The 14,286-nt window shown below is 68.0% G+C and overlaps 1 protein-coding gene across 1 annotated transcript; it reads left to right on the forward strand.

Moving 5' to 3' along the window:
* The first annotated feature begins 2,392 nt into the window (after window positions 1-2,392).
* Window positions 2,393-13,966, forward strand: LOC141953429 (histone deacetylase 5-like). The gene is made up of 9 exons (XM_074891970.1): window positions 2,393-2,541; window positions 5,475-5,549; window positions 8,743-8,945; window positions 10,933-11,071; window positions 11,272-11,386; window positions 11,509-11,636; window positions 11,794-11,925; window positions 12,146-12,258; window positions 13,706-13,966. Exons 1-9 carry the CDS (start codon window positions 2,520-2,522, stop codon window positions 13,964-13,966), a joined length of 1,188 nt encoding a protein of 395 aa, XP_074748071.1. The 5' UTR covers window positions 2,393-2,519.
* The last annotated feature ends 320 nt before the right edge of the window (window positions 13,967-14,286 follow it).

Consider the following 14,286-nt stretch of genomic DNA (forward strand, 5'->3'; position numbering starts at 1 on the left):
GTGTGCCCTCGCACACCAGCCCACACACGTGTGCCGTTGCACGCTAGCACGTGGTGCACGCTCACGCTCACACGTGCACTGTTGCACACTAGCACTCAGTTCACACTCACGTGTGCGTTGTTGCACACCAGCGTGCAGTTCACACTCACCCGTGTGCTATTGCACACCAGCCTGTCACATACTCACACGTGAGTCGTTGCACTAAATCACGGTGCACACTCATGCACACTCACATGTGTCCTATTGCACAGTAGCACACAGTGCACGCTCGCGTGTGGGTTGTTGCACACCAGCACACAGTTCACACTCACCCATGTGCTATTGCACACCAGCCCGTCACACGCTCACACGTGGGTCATTGCACTAGACCATGGTGCACACTCATGTACACTCACACACACACTGTTGCACACCAGCACATGCTGCATGCTTACACACGTGCTCTTGCACACTGGCATGTGGTGCACACTCACACACATGTTATTGCACACCAGCCTGTCATGTACTCACACGTGGGTCGTTGCACTAAATCATAGGGTACACTCACACACACTCACACACATGTGCCGTTGCACACCAGCGCACACTGCACACTCACGTGTCCTATTGCACACTAGCACACAATGCACACTCACACACGTGCTGTTGTACAGCAGCACATGGTGCACGCTTGTGTGTGGGTTGTTGCACACTCACACTTGTGCTGTTGCACACCAACCTGTCACATACACGTGGGTCATTGCACTAGACCATGGTGCACACTCACATTCACACACACACTGTTGCACACTAGAACTAAATTCACACTCACACGTGTGGGTTGTTGCACACTAGCACTCAGTTCACGCTCATGTGTGGGTCGTTGCACACCAGCACTCACTTCATACTCACGTGTGCGCTGTTGCACACCAGCACACACTCACACTCACACGTGGGTCGTTGCACACCAGCACACACACTCCCCCATACGCTGTTGCACACCAGCCCCTCACACACTCCCCTGTGCACTGTTGCACACCAGCACACACTCACACTCACACATGTGCTGTTGCACACCAGCACACACTCACACTCCCCTGTGCACTGTTGCACACGCTCACACTCACTGGTGCACTGTTGCACACCAGCCCCTCACACACTCACACTCACACGTGCACTGTTGCACACCAGCCCCCGCCGCACCCCCCCCTCCTGTCCAGCCCCCCCCCCCCCCGCACGGCCCCTTTAAGGCGCCCCTCCTCTTCCCGCCGCGCCCCGCCCCCGGGGGAGGGGGAGGGCGCGGGGCTATTTTTAGCGCAGGGCCCCGTCACGTGACGGCGAGTGACGTCACCGAATGTTGTTGTCGGGGCGGGCGGGGCGCTCCCAAGATGGAGGCGCGGCGGGGCGAGAGCGGGGCGGCGCGGCCGGGCCCCGCGCAGGTACCGGGGGGGGGCCCGAGCGGCGGCGGGGGGGGGGGGCTGCAGCGTGGGGCGCTGGGCAGCGCCGTGCGCGCGATGCAATGGGGGGGGCGGTTTGGGGGGGTTTGTGCGTTATGGGGGGGGCCGTGCCATGGGGTTTGGGGGGGGGGATGAGGGGGGGCCATGCCATGGGGTTTGGGGGGGGGGGGGGCCGTGCGATGAGGTTTTGGGGGGGGGGTGAGGGGGGGCCGTGCGCCAGCGCGGCGGCTCCGCAGCGCGGGCCCTTTGCGGGGGGGGGGGCCCGTTGCACCGCGCCGGGCTCGGGGCTGCTGGGACCGTGTGTGTGTGTGTGTGTGTGTGTGCGCGTGTGTGTGTGTGCGCGCCCCCCCCCGCTCCTCCGTGCCCCCCCCCCGTGGGGGCCGTCACGCCGCTGGGAGCCGAGCGGGACCCCACTGGCCCCCTCCCGACCCCCATCTCGGGGAGAGCCTGGGGGGGGGGGGGGCTGCAGCCCCGAGCGTGTGTGAGTCCCCCGGGGGGGCTGGGGCCGACCCCGCGGGGGGGGGACACACACACGGACACAACACCCCGTGTCCCCCAGGGGTGGCACCGCGGGGGGGTCCCGGTGGCTGCATTTTCCCACCGTTCTCCCTGGGCTCCCCATTTGTGCCCCCCCCTCCTTTTTTCCCCTGCAGAGCCTTGTGTAACGCTGCCAGCCCCCCCCCGCCCCCCCCCCCGCCTGCAGGTCCCATTCGTGGGTGCCCCCCCACCCCCCCGGGCAGCAGAGGGGAGCGGGGCCGCATCCTGCCCCCCCCCCCCCCGTGGGGACACACACACACACACACACACGGTGCTGGGTTCGGCTCCGCGATGCAGCCCGGACCCCCCCCCCCCCTCCCCAATTTGGGGGGGGTGGTGTGTGTGTGGGTGTGTTTCTCGGGGGGGGGGGGGGGGGCGCCGTGCAGGGTGGGGGGCTCAGGGGTGCTGACGAGGGTGCTTGTTCCCACAGGGCTCCCGGGCGTGCGGGCACAGCCCCAGCACCCCGGCCGGCGCTGACGGCCTCTCCGGACCCCCCCCCCCCGCCTCTCCGCGCCCCCCCGGCACCGCTGTCACCCACCGGCCACCATGGACCCCCAAAGTGACACAGGTGAGACGCGGGGACACCGCGCTGAGGAGTGGGGGGGGGGGGGGGGGTCACCCTGCCCCCAGCCGGGCATCGGCCCTGTCCCCCCTGTGTGGGGGTCCCTGTTTGTGGCTCCAGGGCCCCCCCCCCCATTTCTCCCCACAGCACCCACTGGGTGTTGGGGGGGGGGGGGCCATGGCGGGGTGTGAATTGTCACCGCGCGGCTCGTTGGTGCCCACGGGGGTGTCACCGTGCGAGACGGTGGCGGGGTGCCCCACGCGGGGTGTCCCAAATTGTGCCGAGCTGCCCCCCCCCGCCGCCCCCCCTGTTACCCCAGAGCCTCGGGGGGGGGGGGACACGACACACACTGAGGTGTGGGGGGGGTCAGATCATCTCAGTGACACGCGGCGGGGGGGGGGACACAGGGGGTCAGGTCACCGCCGTGACACCCAGCGGCCGCTTCGGCTCTTTCTGGGGGAAATCTGGTGTGTGGGGGGGTCCCCATCGCCCCCCCCCCCCCCACCTCAGGGCGTTGGGACCCCTCGGTGACACGGTCGGGGACAGGCGGGGTGACCGCGCTGCGCCGCGGCTCCTCGTTACCGCCACCCTGTAATTAGCCCGGTGGGAATTCCAGCGACATCTGGACCCGCGCGGGGCCACCGACGCTCAGCTGGGGACAACCGCTGCCCCCCCCCCCGCACCCCCAAACCCCCCCCCCCCCCCGCCTCCAGCAGCCTTCGGGCGCTCGGGAGGGGAAACTGAGGCACGGGGCAGTGGCAGAGCCGCCCCCCCCACTGGATGGGGCTGGGGTCTCACCGTCGATTCGGGGGGGGGTGTGTGTGTGTGTGTCCCCTCTGTCCCCACCCCCCCCCGGTGCTGGCGCTGCCCGTTACCCCCCCCCCCGCCGGTATTTCTGGAGTGGGGCCCGGCACGGGGCTGGCACGCGGCGTGGGGACACGGGGACACGGCTCGGCCCGTCCCCGCAGCCTTTTCCTCGAGGTCCCCTCCCGGCCACGGCTGCGCTGAGCTTTTTTTTTGGGGGGGGGGGGGGGGGAGGAATTTAGGGAGGGGGGGGCTTGGGGAGAGGCGTTCATGGGCTGAGGCCCTTCAGCTGCTGTCATGAGTTGGGCAGGTCTCAGCCGGGCACCCCTGTGTCTGTCACAGGGACGTGGCAGAGGGGCCCCCCCCCGAGCCTGGGGGTCCCCAATCACCCTCTGGGTGCTCTGTGTCCCCCCCCGCGCCCCCCCCAAAGCTGGGCTGTGCTGGGGGGGGGGTTGCAGGATCACGCCTGGGGGTGCAGCCACCCTCCATCCCTCGGGGGGTGCCTGGGGGGTCCCCACTTCCCCCCGTCCATCCCCTTGAGGGGGTGCATGTGCCCCCCCCCACGCCCCCACCCCCCCCCCCCAATCCCCCAGATGTGCCACCACCTCTGGATGGTGCCGGGCCCCCTCCCTGCCCTGCCCGGGGGGGGGGGGGGGGGGGGGGCTGCCTGTGTCCTGCCTGCGTCCTGCCTGCACTGGGGTGTCCGGGGGGGGGTCCAGCAGCTCGGGGGGGTGGGGGGGGGCTCGTTCCCGTGGCCTCCTGCCCGCTGGCGGCACCAGAAATAGCCGGGCTGACGTCAAGCCCCAAAGCACCCCGGAGGGGGGGGGCAAGGGGGGGGTGGCCCATAAATATCCCGGCTATTAAAAGTCTTGGCTTGGGATTAACGCGCTGGGTAAATAAACGTGGCTGCTGCCGGCGGGGGGGGGGGTTACGCACGGCTGGGGGGTGTGGGGGGGTCCCCCCACTTCGGCCCATTGTCATCCCCCCCCCCCCCCAGGTCTGGCCCCTTTGGGTCACTGATCCGGCAAAAAATGTGCTGAGTCGGCGTCTGCACCCCTGCGCCAGCCCGGGGACCCCCGTCCGCCCTGGGGGGGCTCTAGTTTGGGGGGGGGGTCCCAGGTGGGGTTGGGGGCGTGGGGGGGAGCTGCTCACCTTCACTTTTCCGGGGTGGGGGCTAATCCCCCTCTGCACAACCCGGATTTTATTCCCGGCCGCGCTGATGCGGATTAACATCCCCGGCAATTAGGGGATGGGGGGGGGACACACACATGTGGGATGGGGGGGGGGTCAGGGGGATCCCAGCCTTGCTGCTGGCCCCCCCCATGTTGTGTGTGGGCCCCCCCCCCATGCAGGGACAGCCCCCGTCCTGTTTGGGGGTGCAGCCGTGATGGCCCCCGTGTGTCCCCGCTGGGGGCCGTGTCACGGGGGGGGGACACACACATGCATGGGATTGGGGGGGTCAGGGGGATCCCAGCCTTGCTGCCGGCCCCCCCCATGTTGTGTGTGGCCCCCCCCCCCATGCAGGGACAGCCCCCGTCCTGTTTGGGGGTGCAGCTGTGTCACGGAGGGGGGGACACACACACACATGCGTGGGATTGGGGGGGTCAGGGGGATCCCAGCCTTGCTGCTGGCCCCCCCCCCCCCGCCTCCACCATGCAGGGACAGCCCCAGTCCCGTTTGGGGGTGCAGCTGGGGTGTCCCCCGCGTGTCCCTGGAAGGGGGGGGGGACACACACACACACCCGGCGCACCCCGTCCCACGGGAGCCGTCGTGGCCCCCCCCGGCACGCTGCCCTATTTATAGCCGGCTCCTCCCGTGCGCCGGCTATTTCCAGGCGCTGGAGAGAAGAGCCTGGTCGGGGAGTTGGGGGGGGCGGGGGGGGGGCTGAAGGCGAGGGGGGGGCCACCCAGCCCCACCCTGCCCAGGAAAGGGGGCGGGGGGGGGGGGCAGATCCGCTCCCCTCGCCCCTGACTCCGGGGGGATGCTCGGTGGCTTCCCCGCGCGGAGGGAGGGGGCTCAGTTTGGGGGGGGCTGAGGCCTGTTGTGGGGGGGCACACACACACACATATGCCCCAGGGCCCCCCCCCAGCGATGCTGCAGCACATTTACGGGGGGGCGGCTGCTTTTCTCTGCAGAGGGGGGGTCCGGCCGCGAGCCCTCGCTGGAGCTCCTGTCCCGCGCCCAGCTCCACGCCGCCCTCCCCGCCCCAGGTGAGTGCTGGGGGGGTCCCGGCCCCCTCATTCCCCCACCCCCCCTCACCCCCAAACCCGCTGTCACCCCCCCCGCCTGGCTGTCCCCAACTGTCCCCAAGTGTTGGGACATTTTGGCTGCGTGTGTTGTTCCCCCCCCCCCCCCCGCTGTGAGTTTTGGGGTGTCCCATCCCTGGGGTAGCAGTTCCTGTGCTGGGGGGGGGACACACACCCCCGGTCCCCAGCCCCACGGTGGTCGGTGCGGTGCCCCCGGGGGGGGGGGACACGTGGACACAAACCCACCCCCCCACCCCCCCCCCCAGGGATTTTTAGCTCCCGGCGTCTCCCCACTGGGCCAGGGGGTCCCCGGCTGTTCCGGGGGGGTTTTGGGTGGGGGGTGCTGCAGTGGGGCGCGGTGTGACGGCGTGGGGGTGTGCAAGGGGACAGCCGCCGGCCTTGCACGGGTGTGCAAGGGGAATAGTGCTCTCTGTGCACGATTGTACACGAGCGTGTAAGGGAGAGCGCCGCTCTCTTTGCACAAGTGTGCAAGGGGGAGAATGCTCTCTGTGCACGATTGTAGATGAGTGTGCAAGGGGGAGAGCTGTTCTCCTTGCACGGGCGTACACGGGTGTGCAAGGGGGGGAGCCACTTGCACGAGCGTGCAAGGGGAAGAGTGCTCTTTGTGCATAATTGTACAGAAGTGTGCAACAGGAAGAGCTGTTTTGCACAGGTGTGCAAGGGGGAGAGCGCTCTTTGTGGATGGGTGTGCACAAGTGTGCAAGGAGGAGAGCCACTCTCTTTGCACGAGTGTACATGAGTGTGCAAGGGAGAGAGTGCTCTCCTTGCACGAGTGTGCACGGGTGTGCAAGAGGAGAGCTGCTCTCCTTGCACGGGTGTGCAAGAGGGAGAGCGCTCTTTGTGCACGGGTGTGCACGAGTATGGAAGGGGGGGAGCTACTCTCCTTGCACGAGTGTACAGGGGCGTGCAAGGAGAGAGCTATTCTCTTTGCGTGGGTGTGCAAGGGGGGGAGCTGCTCTTTGCACGGGTGTACACGAGTGTGCAAGGGGAGAGCCACTCCTTGCACGAATGCGCATGAAGGGGCTGGTGTGCAAGAGGTGGGTGACCCCAGCGATGGGGGTGCTGCCCCCCGGGGTGTGGATGGGGGGGGGGACACACTGGGGGGGTGCCAGCCCTGCCCCGTGTCCCCATTATCCACAGGACACCCCCCACCCCCCCCCCCGTTGCACCCCCATGGGGACGGTGTCACCCTGAGACCCGCCGGGGGGCCCCTGCGGTTTGGGGGGGCCCGTGGCCATCGAGGGGTTAAACAGCCCCCGTCCAGCCCGGGGAAGGGGCTGGGGCTGGCAGCGGGGCGCGGGGGGGGGGGCCGCAGGGTGGTGGCCCCCCCGTGCAGGGTGGTGGCCCAGCAGGGTGGGGTGGTGGCCCCGGCCCCTTGCCAGCCCAAAGCCACTTCTGAGCCCCTAAGTGCAGGTTTGGCCGGGGCTGGGCTGGCCCCTCCCGGGGCTATTTTTAGCGGCCCCCCCCCCCACGGGTGCTGCCCCCCCCTCATCCCTCCTTGCACCCCAACACCCCTGGGGTCATTTTGTCACACCCACCCCCCCAAACTGGGGGGCTGTCGGGTCTGGGGGGCTGCAGGGACACCCCAGTGCGCCCCCCCCGGTAGTGAATTGGGATGGGGGGGGGGCTGGGGGCTCCCCACAGCCCCTCTTGCATGTCGGGGGAGGGGCTGCTTGGCACTGGGAACACTGGGGTGTACTGGGAGGGGGGCTCGGTGTATATAGGGGTGCTGGTTAGCTTGGGGGGGCTTGTTGGTACTGGGGAGGGGGGCTGGCGCTGGGGGGGGACTGGTTGGCACTGGGGAGTGCAGCGTGGTGCTGGGAAAGGGGGGACTGGCAGTAGGGGGGGGGGTGCTGGCTGGCCCCGGGGGGGCTGACGGAGTTTGGGGGGGGGGGGGGTGTTGGTGCCTGAGCTCGGCGACACGGTGACGGTGACGTCCGCGGGTCCGTCCCGGGCACACGTCAGTGCCCGACGTGCAGCCGCGGAGGTTGGGGGGGGGGGGGGACAGGCATTAGCATGCAGAGCGTGCCCCCCGCCCCCGCCTTCCTGTTTGCGTGGGGATGGGGTCCTCCCCCTCCATCCGGGGGGGGCCGGATGCCCGGGTTCCCTCCCCGTGTCCTTTGCTGATGCCGGGGTGAGCTGTCCCCCCCCCCCACCCCCCCGGTCCATCCCTCCCCCCCCCATTTTCTTTGGGGGCTTTTCACTGCGGGGGGGGTTATGTCCATCCCTGAGTTGGGGCTTTTTGGGGGGGGGGATGTGTTGGGGGGGGCTCAATCTTGCCCCCCCCCCCCCCCCGGCTGCTCTCTTGAACGGTTGTTGCATGTTGCAGGTGTTGGGGCTTGGCTCGGGGTGACCCCCCCCCCTGTTTTTTGAGGGGGCTTGGAGATGGTGGGAGACCCCCGGGGTCCTGATGGGGGGGGGCCGAGCCCTGACACCCCACCCCCGACAGCCCCCCAAACTGCCCCACCAACCCTGGGAATGCACAGCTTGCCCCTGAGCATGCCCCAGCTGCCCCCCCCCCCCCGCCCCGACACCCCCAAACTGCCCCTTAAACCTGCCCCAGTGACCCCCCCCCCCATCACCAGGACAGCCCCCCAGCCACACCATGACTGCCCCCCTATCCCTGGGGCACCCCCAAACTGCCCTCTGAGCATGCCCAGCTCCCCGCCCCCATCCCTAGGACACCCCCAAACTTCTCCCAGGTCCCCCCCCATCCCTGGAACACCCTCAAACCACTCCCAGCTCCCCCCTCCATCCCTGGACACCCCCAAACTGCTCCCAGGTCCCCCCCCGCCATCCCTGGAACACCCCCAAACCACTCCCAGCTCTCCCCCTTCATCCTTGGGACACGCCCAAACTGCTCCCAGGTCCCCCCCCCCATTCCTGGGACACCCCTCAAACCACTCCCAGCTCCCCCCTTCATCCCTGGACACCCCCAAACCACTCCCAGCTCCCCCCTCCATCCCTGGACACCCCCAAACTGCTCCCAGGTCCCCCCCCCCATCCCTGGTACACCCCCAAACCGCTCCCCAGCTCTCTCCCTTCATCCCTGGACACCCCCAAACTGCTCCCAGCTCTCCCCCTCCATCCCTGGGCCACCCCCAAACCACCCCCTGAGCCCTCTCGGTGCCCGCAGGGGCGGAGGGGCCGGCGGAGGCGTGCGGGGAGCGCCGGGGGCCGGGGCTGGATGCGGCGGCGCGGGAGCGGCAGCTGCAGCGGGAGCTGCTGGCCCTGAAGCAGCAGCAGCAGCTCCAGAAGCAGCTGCTCTTCGCCGAGTTCCAGAAGCAGCACGAGCACCTCACCCGCCAGCACGAGGTCCAGCTCCAGAAGCACCTCAAGGTGGGCTGGGGGGGTGATGGAGCTGTGGGGCATCACCTCTCGGGGGTGATGGAGGTGCTGGGGGGAGATTGGGGGTGATGGAGATGTGGGACATCACCTGTGTGGGGGTGATGGGGAGGTTGGGGGGTGATGGAGCCGTGGGGCATCACCTCTCGGGGGTGCTGAAGGTGCTGGGGGGAGATTGGGGGTGATGGAGCTGTGGGGTGATGGAGACTGTGGGACATCACCTGTGTGGGGTGATGGGGAGGTTGGGGGGTGATGGAGCCGTGGGGCATCTCCTGTCTTGGGGTGATGGAGGTGCTGGGGGGAGATTGGGGGTGATGGAGCTGTGGGGTGATGGAGATGTGGGACATCACCTGTGTGGGGTGATGGGGAGGTTGGGGGGTGATAGAGCCGTGGGGCATCTCCTGTCTTGGGGTGATGGAGATGTGGGGAGGTGTTTGGGGTGATGGAGCTGTGGGGTGTCACCTCTCTGGGGTGATGGGGGGAGATTGGGGGTGATGGAGCCATGGGGCATCACCTATCTTGGGGTGATGGAGCTGTGGGGTGTCACCTCTCTGGGGTGATGGAGCTGTGGTGCATTGCCTGTCTTGGGGTGATGGAGATGTGGGGAGGTGTTTGGGGTGATGGAGCTGTGGGGTGTCACCTCTCTGGGGTGATGGGGGGAGATTGGGGGGTGATGGAGCTGTGGTGCATTGCCTGTCTTGGGGTGATGGAGATGTGGGGAGGGATTTGGGGTGATGGAGCTGTGGGCTGTCACCTCTCTGGGGTCATCGGGAGGTTGGGGGGTGATGGAGCCATGGGGCATCACTTCTCTGGGGTGATGAAGGTGCCGGGGGGAGAAGGGGTGTGCTGGAGCTGTGGGGCATCACCTGTGTCGGGGTGATGGAGACGCTGGGAGGAGATGGGGGTGATGGAGACACGGGGTATCGCTGGTCTTGGGGTGATGGAGGTGTGGGTTATCACATATCTGGGATGATGGCGGGGGGGGTTGGAGCCATGGGGTATCAGCTGTCTGGGGTGATGGAGCCATTGGGGCGAGATTAGGGGTGATGGAGCTGTGTGGCAGTGCCTGTCTTGGGGTGATGGAGCCGGGGGGCATCACCTCTCTGGGGTGATGGAGCTGTGGGGTGTTACCTGTGTGGTGTGATGGGGGTGTTGGGGGGAGATCTGGGGGTGGTGGAGTCGTGGGACATCACTTGTCTTGGGATAATGGAGCTATGGGGGGAGGTTGGGGGTGCTGGAGCTGTGGGGAGGGATTTGGGGTGCTGGAGTTGGGGTATCACCTGTCTGGGGTGCTGGAGCTGTGGGATGTTACCGATCTGGGGTGGTGGAGGTGTTGGGAGAGGTTGGGGGTGCTGGAGCCATGGGGCATCCTGTCTTGGGGTGCTGGAGCTGTGGGGAGGGATTTGGGGTGCTGGAGCTGTGGGGTATCACCTGTCTTGGGGTGCTGGAGCTGTGGGGAGGGATTTGGGGTGCTGGAGCTGTGGGGTATCATCTCTGGGGTGCTGGAGGTGTGGGGAGGGATTTGGGGTGCTGGAGCTGTGGGGGTATCACCTGTCTGGGGGTGCTGGAGCTGTGGGGAGGGATTTGGGGTGCTGGAGTTGGGGTATCACCTGTCTGGGGTGCTGGAGCTGTGGGATGTTACCGATCTGGGGTGGTGGAGGTGTTGGGGAGAGGTTGGGGGTGCTGGAGCCGTGGGGAGGGATTTGGGGTGCTGGAGCTGTGGGGTATCACCTGTCTGGGGGTGCTGGAGCTGTGGGGAGGGATTTGGGGTGCTGGAGCTGTGGGGTATCACCTGTCTGGGGGTGCTGGAGCCGTGGGGTATCACCTCTGGGGTGCTGGAGCTGGGGGGTGTCATACCCCGGGGTGCTGGAGCCACGTGGGGGAGATCAGAGCGGGGTGGCGCATCCGCGATCCGGGGAGGGGATGGGGGGCGCTGGGGGGTGTCTGCGTGTCCCCGAGCCCCCCGGCTCCGTCCCCGCAGCAGCAGCAGGAGGCGCTGGCGGCGCGGCGGCAGCAGGAGCTGGAGCAGCAGCGGCAGCGGGAGCGGCAGGAGGCCCTGGAGCAGCAGCAGCGCCTGGAGCAGCTCCACGCCCTGCGCACCAAGGACAAGAGCCGCGAGAGTGAGCGGGGGGGGCTCTGGGGGGGTCTGGGGGGGGTCTGGGGGGGTCTGGGAGCAGAGAGAGAGAGGCTGGGGAGGGTGGGGGGGCAATATGGGGGCTGAGGGGTGGATGTGGGTGCAAGGGGGGTGTTGGGGGGGGTATGTGCTGTGCTGTGTCCCCCCCCCCCCATCCCAGCTCTGTGTGTGTCCCCCCCCCCCCAGGCGCCATCGCCAGCACCGAGGTGAAGCTGAAGCTGCAGGAGTTCCTGCTCAGCAAGACGAAGGAGCCGGGCACCGGCCCCCCCAACCATTCCCTCCCCCAGCACCCCAAATGTTGGTAGGTCACCCCCCAAACCTAGACAACCCCCCCCAAAACCGGGGCGGGGGGGGGGACCCAGGCGTCCTAGCGGGGTCTCTGCCCCTTCCCCCCGCCCCCCCCCCCCCCCCCCCACCTCTCAGGGCTCACCACACCTCGTTGGACCAGAGTTCCCCCCCCCAAACCGGCAGCCCGGGGACACCCCCATCCTACAAACTCCCCCTCCTCGGCACCTACGACGGCCGCGATGATTTCCCGCTCCGCAAAACCGGTGGGTGCCGGACCGCCGGCGGGCGGGTCCCGGGGTTTGGTTGGGGGAGCAAGTGGAGGGGAGGGGGCGGGGGGGGGTTGGAAAATACCGGGAGCCACGCCGGGGGCTAACACCGCTTCCCGGGTTGCCCCCCCCGACCCCCCACCCCCCCCCGCAGCCTCCGAACCCAACCTGAAAGTGCGCTCGCGGTTAAAACAGAAGGTGGCGGAGAGGAGGAGCAGCCCCCTGCTGCGGAGGAAGGACGGCACCGTCATCAGCACCTTCAAGAAACGAGCCATCGAGATCACGGGTGAGCCACCGCCGCCTGCCTCGGTGGCCCCACGTCGGGCAGCCCCCCGGGGGCCTGCGTCCCGCCGGGACACGCGCTCGTGCGACACACGCGTGTGCGCCTCGGCTGCGCTGGTCCGTCCGCGGCCGCGCGCCCTGGTTGGGGGAACTGAGGTGGGGGGGGGGCGGGGCGGGGGGTGAGGGTGGTGGCCACCCCCCGTGACGGCCGGTGGCCCCCGCAGTGTCCTCGGTGTGCAGCAGCGCCCCGGGCTCCGGGCCCAGCTCCCCCAACAGCTCCCACAGCGCCATCGCCGAGAACGGCCTCACCGGCTCCGTCCCCAACATCCACGCAGAGGTAGGGCTGCGGGGGGGCACACGCGTGTGCGGGGGGCGTGCTGGGAGCGCGCTCAGGGGGCACATGTGTGTTCAGGCGTGTGCTGGGAGCGTGCTCAGGGGTACACAATGTGTTCAGGTGTGTGCTGGGAGCGTGCTCAGGGCACACGTGTGTTCAGGCGTGTGCTGGGAGCGTGCTCAGGGCACACGTGTGTTTCAGGCGTGTGCTGGGAGCGTGCTCAGGGGGCACACATGTGTTCAGGCGTGTGCTGGGAGCGTGCTCAGTGGGTACACATGTGTTCAGGCGTGTGCTGGGAGCGTGCTCAGGGGTACACGTGTGTTCAGGGTGCACATATGTGTTCAGGTTGTGTGCTGGGAGTGTGCTCAGGGGGCACATGTGTGTTCAGGTGTGTGCTGGGAGTGTGCTCGGGGGGTACATGTGTGTTCAGGCGTGTGCTGGGAGCATGCTCAGGGCACACGTGTGTTCAGGCGTGTGCTGGGAGCGTGCTCAGGGCACACGTGTGTTCAGGCGTGTGCTGGGAGCGTGCTCAGGGCACACGTGTGTTCAGGCTGCTGTGCTGGGAGCGTGCTCAGGGGTACACATGTGTTCAGGGCTGTGTGCTGGGAGCGTGCTCAGGGGTACACGTGTGTTCAGGAGCGTGTGCTGGCAGCATGCTCAGTGGGTACACATGTGTTCAGTGCGTGTGCTGGGAGCGTGCTCAGGGCACACGTGTGTTCAGGCGTGTGCTGGGAGCGGTGCTCGGGGGGGTACACGTGTGTTCAGTGCGTGTGCTGGGAGCGTGCTCAGGGCACACGTGTGTTCAGGCGTGTGCTGGGAGCGTGCTCAGGGGGCACACGTGTGTTCAGGGCGTGTGCTGGGAGCGTGCTCAGGGGGGTACACGTGTGTTCAGGGTGCACACGTGTGTTCAGGTGTGTGCTGGGAGTGTGCTTGGGGGGTACACGTGTGTTCAGGCGTGTGCTGGGAGCGTGCTCGGGGGGTACACGTGTGTTCAGGGTGCACGTGTGTTCAGGCATGTGCTGGGAGCGTGCTCAGGGTGCACATGTGTGTGTTCAGGCGTGTGCTAGGAGTATGTTCAGGGTGCACATGTGTCTTCAAGCATGTGTTGGGAGCATGCTCGGTGCACATGTGTGCTCAGGGTGCACGTGTGTGTTCAGGCATGTGCTGGGAATGTGCTCAGGGTACACACATGTTGAGGTGTGTGCTGGGAGCATGCTCAGGGTGCACGTGTGTGTTCAGGGTGCACACACGTGTGTTCAGGCGTGTGCTGGGTGTGCTCAGGGTGCACACGTGTGCTCAGCCGCCTGCATGTTCGGGTGTACACGTGTGCTCAGGCGCACACAGCCAGCGTGTGCTCCCAGAACTGCAGCTCCCGCACGTCCCTGGCGTGTCTCGGCACACATGTGTGCGTGCTCATAGCGTGTCGGTGCCGTGTCCCCCCGCCCCGCAGCAGCTCCTGCCCCAGCACCGAGCCCTCACCCTGGACGGCGCCAGCCAGCTCAGCCTCTACACGTCCCCGTCGCTGCCCAACATCTCCCTGGGGCTCCAGGCCACCGTCACCGTCACCAACTCCCACCTCAACGTGAGCGGGGCCGGCGCGGGGGCTTGGCACAGGGACCCTGCGCCCCGCGGGGGTGACACGGGGACCTGGAACCCCATAGGGGGGATGTGGGGACCCCAGGGGGTGACACGGGGACCTGGAACCCCATAAGGGGGGATGTGGGGGCCCTACAGGGGGTGACACGGGGACCTGGAACCCCATAGGGGGGATGTGGGGACCCCAGGGGGTGACACGGGGACCTGGACGCCCATAGGGGGGATGTGGGGGCCCTACAGGGGGTGACACGGGGACCTGGAACCCCATAAGGGGGATGTGGGGGCCCTACAGGGGGTGACACGGGGACCTGGAACCCTGTAGGGGGGATGTGGGGACCCCAGGGGGGTGACACGGGGACCTGGAACCCCATAGGGGGGATGTGGGGACCCCAGGGGGTGACACGGGAACCTGGAACCCTGTAGGGGGGATGTGGG

This window comes from Strix uralensis, chromosome 22 (genome assembly GCF_047716275.1).
Source record: "Strix uralensis isolate ZFMK-TIS-50842 chromosome 22, bStrUra1, whole genome shotgun sequence".
NCBI lineage: Eukaryota > Metazoa > Chordata > Aves > Strigiformes > Strigidae > Strix > Strix uralensis.

Bases quoted from the DNA above. Each gene is read 5' to 3' on its own strand.
- LOC141953429 (XM_074891970.1), top strand. From the start codon at position 2,520: ATGGACCCCCAAAGTGACACAG. The intron at 5,550-8,742 runs GTGAGTGCTGGG...CGGTGCCCGCAG, and splicing joins CGCCGCCCTCCCCGCCCCAG to GGGCGGAGGGGCCGGCGGAG. The intron at 8,946-10,932 runs GTGGGCTGGGGG...CCGTCCCCGCAG, and splicing joins AGCTCCAGAAGCACCTCAAG to CAGCAGCAGGAGGCGCTGGC.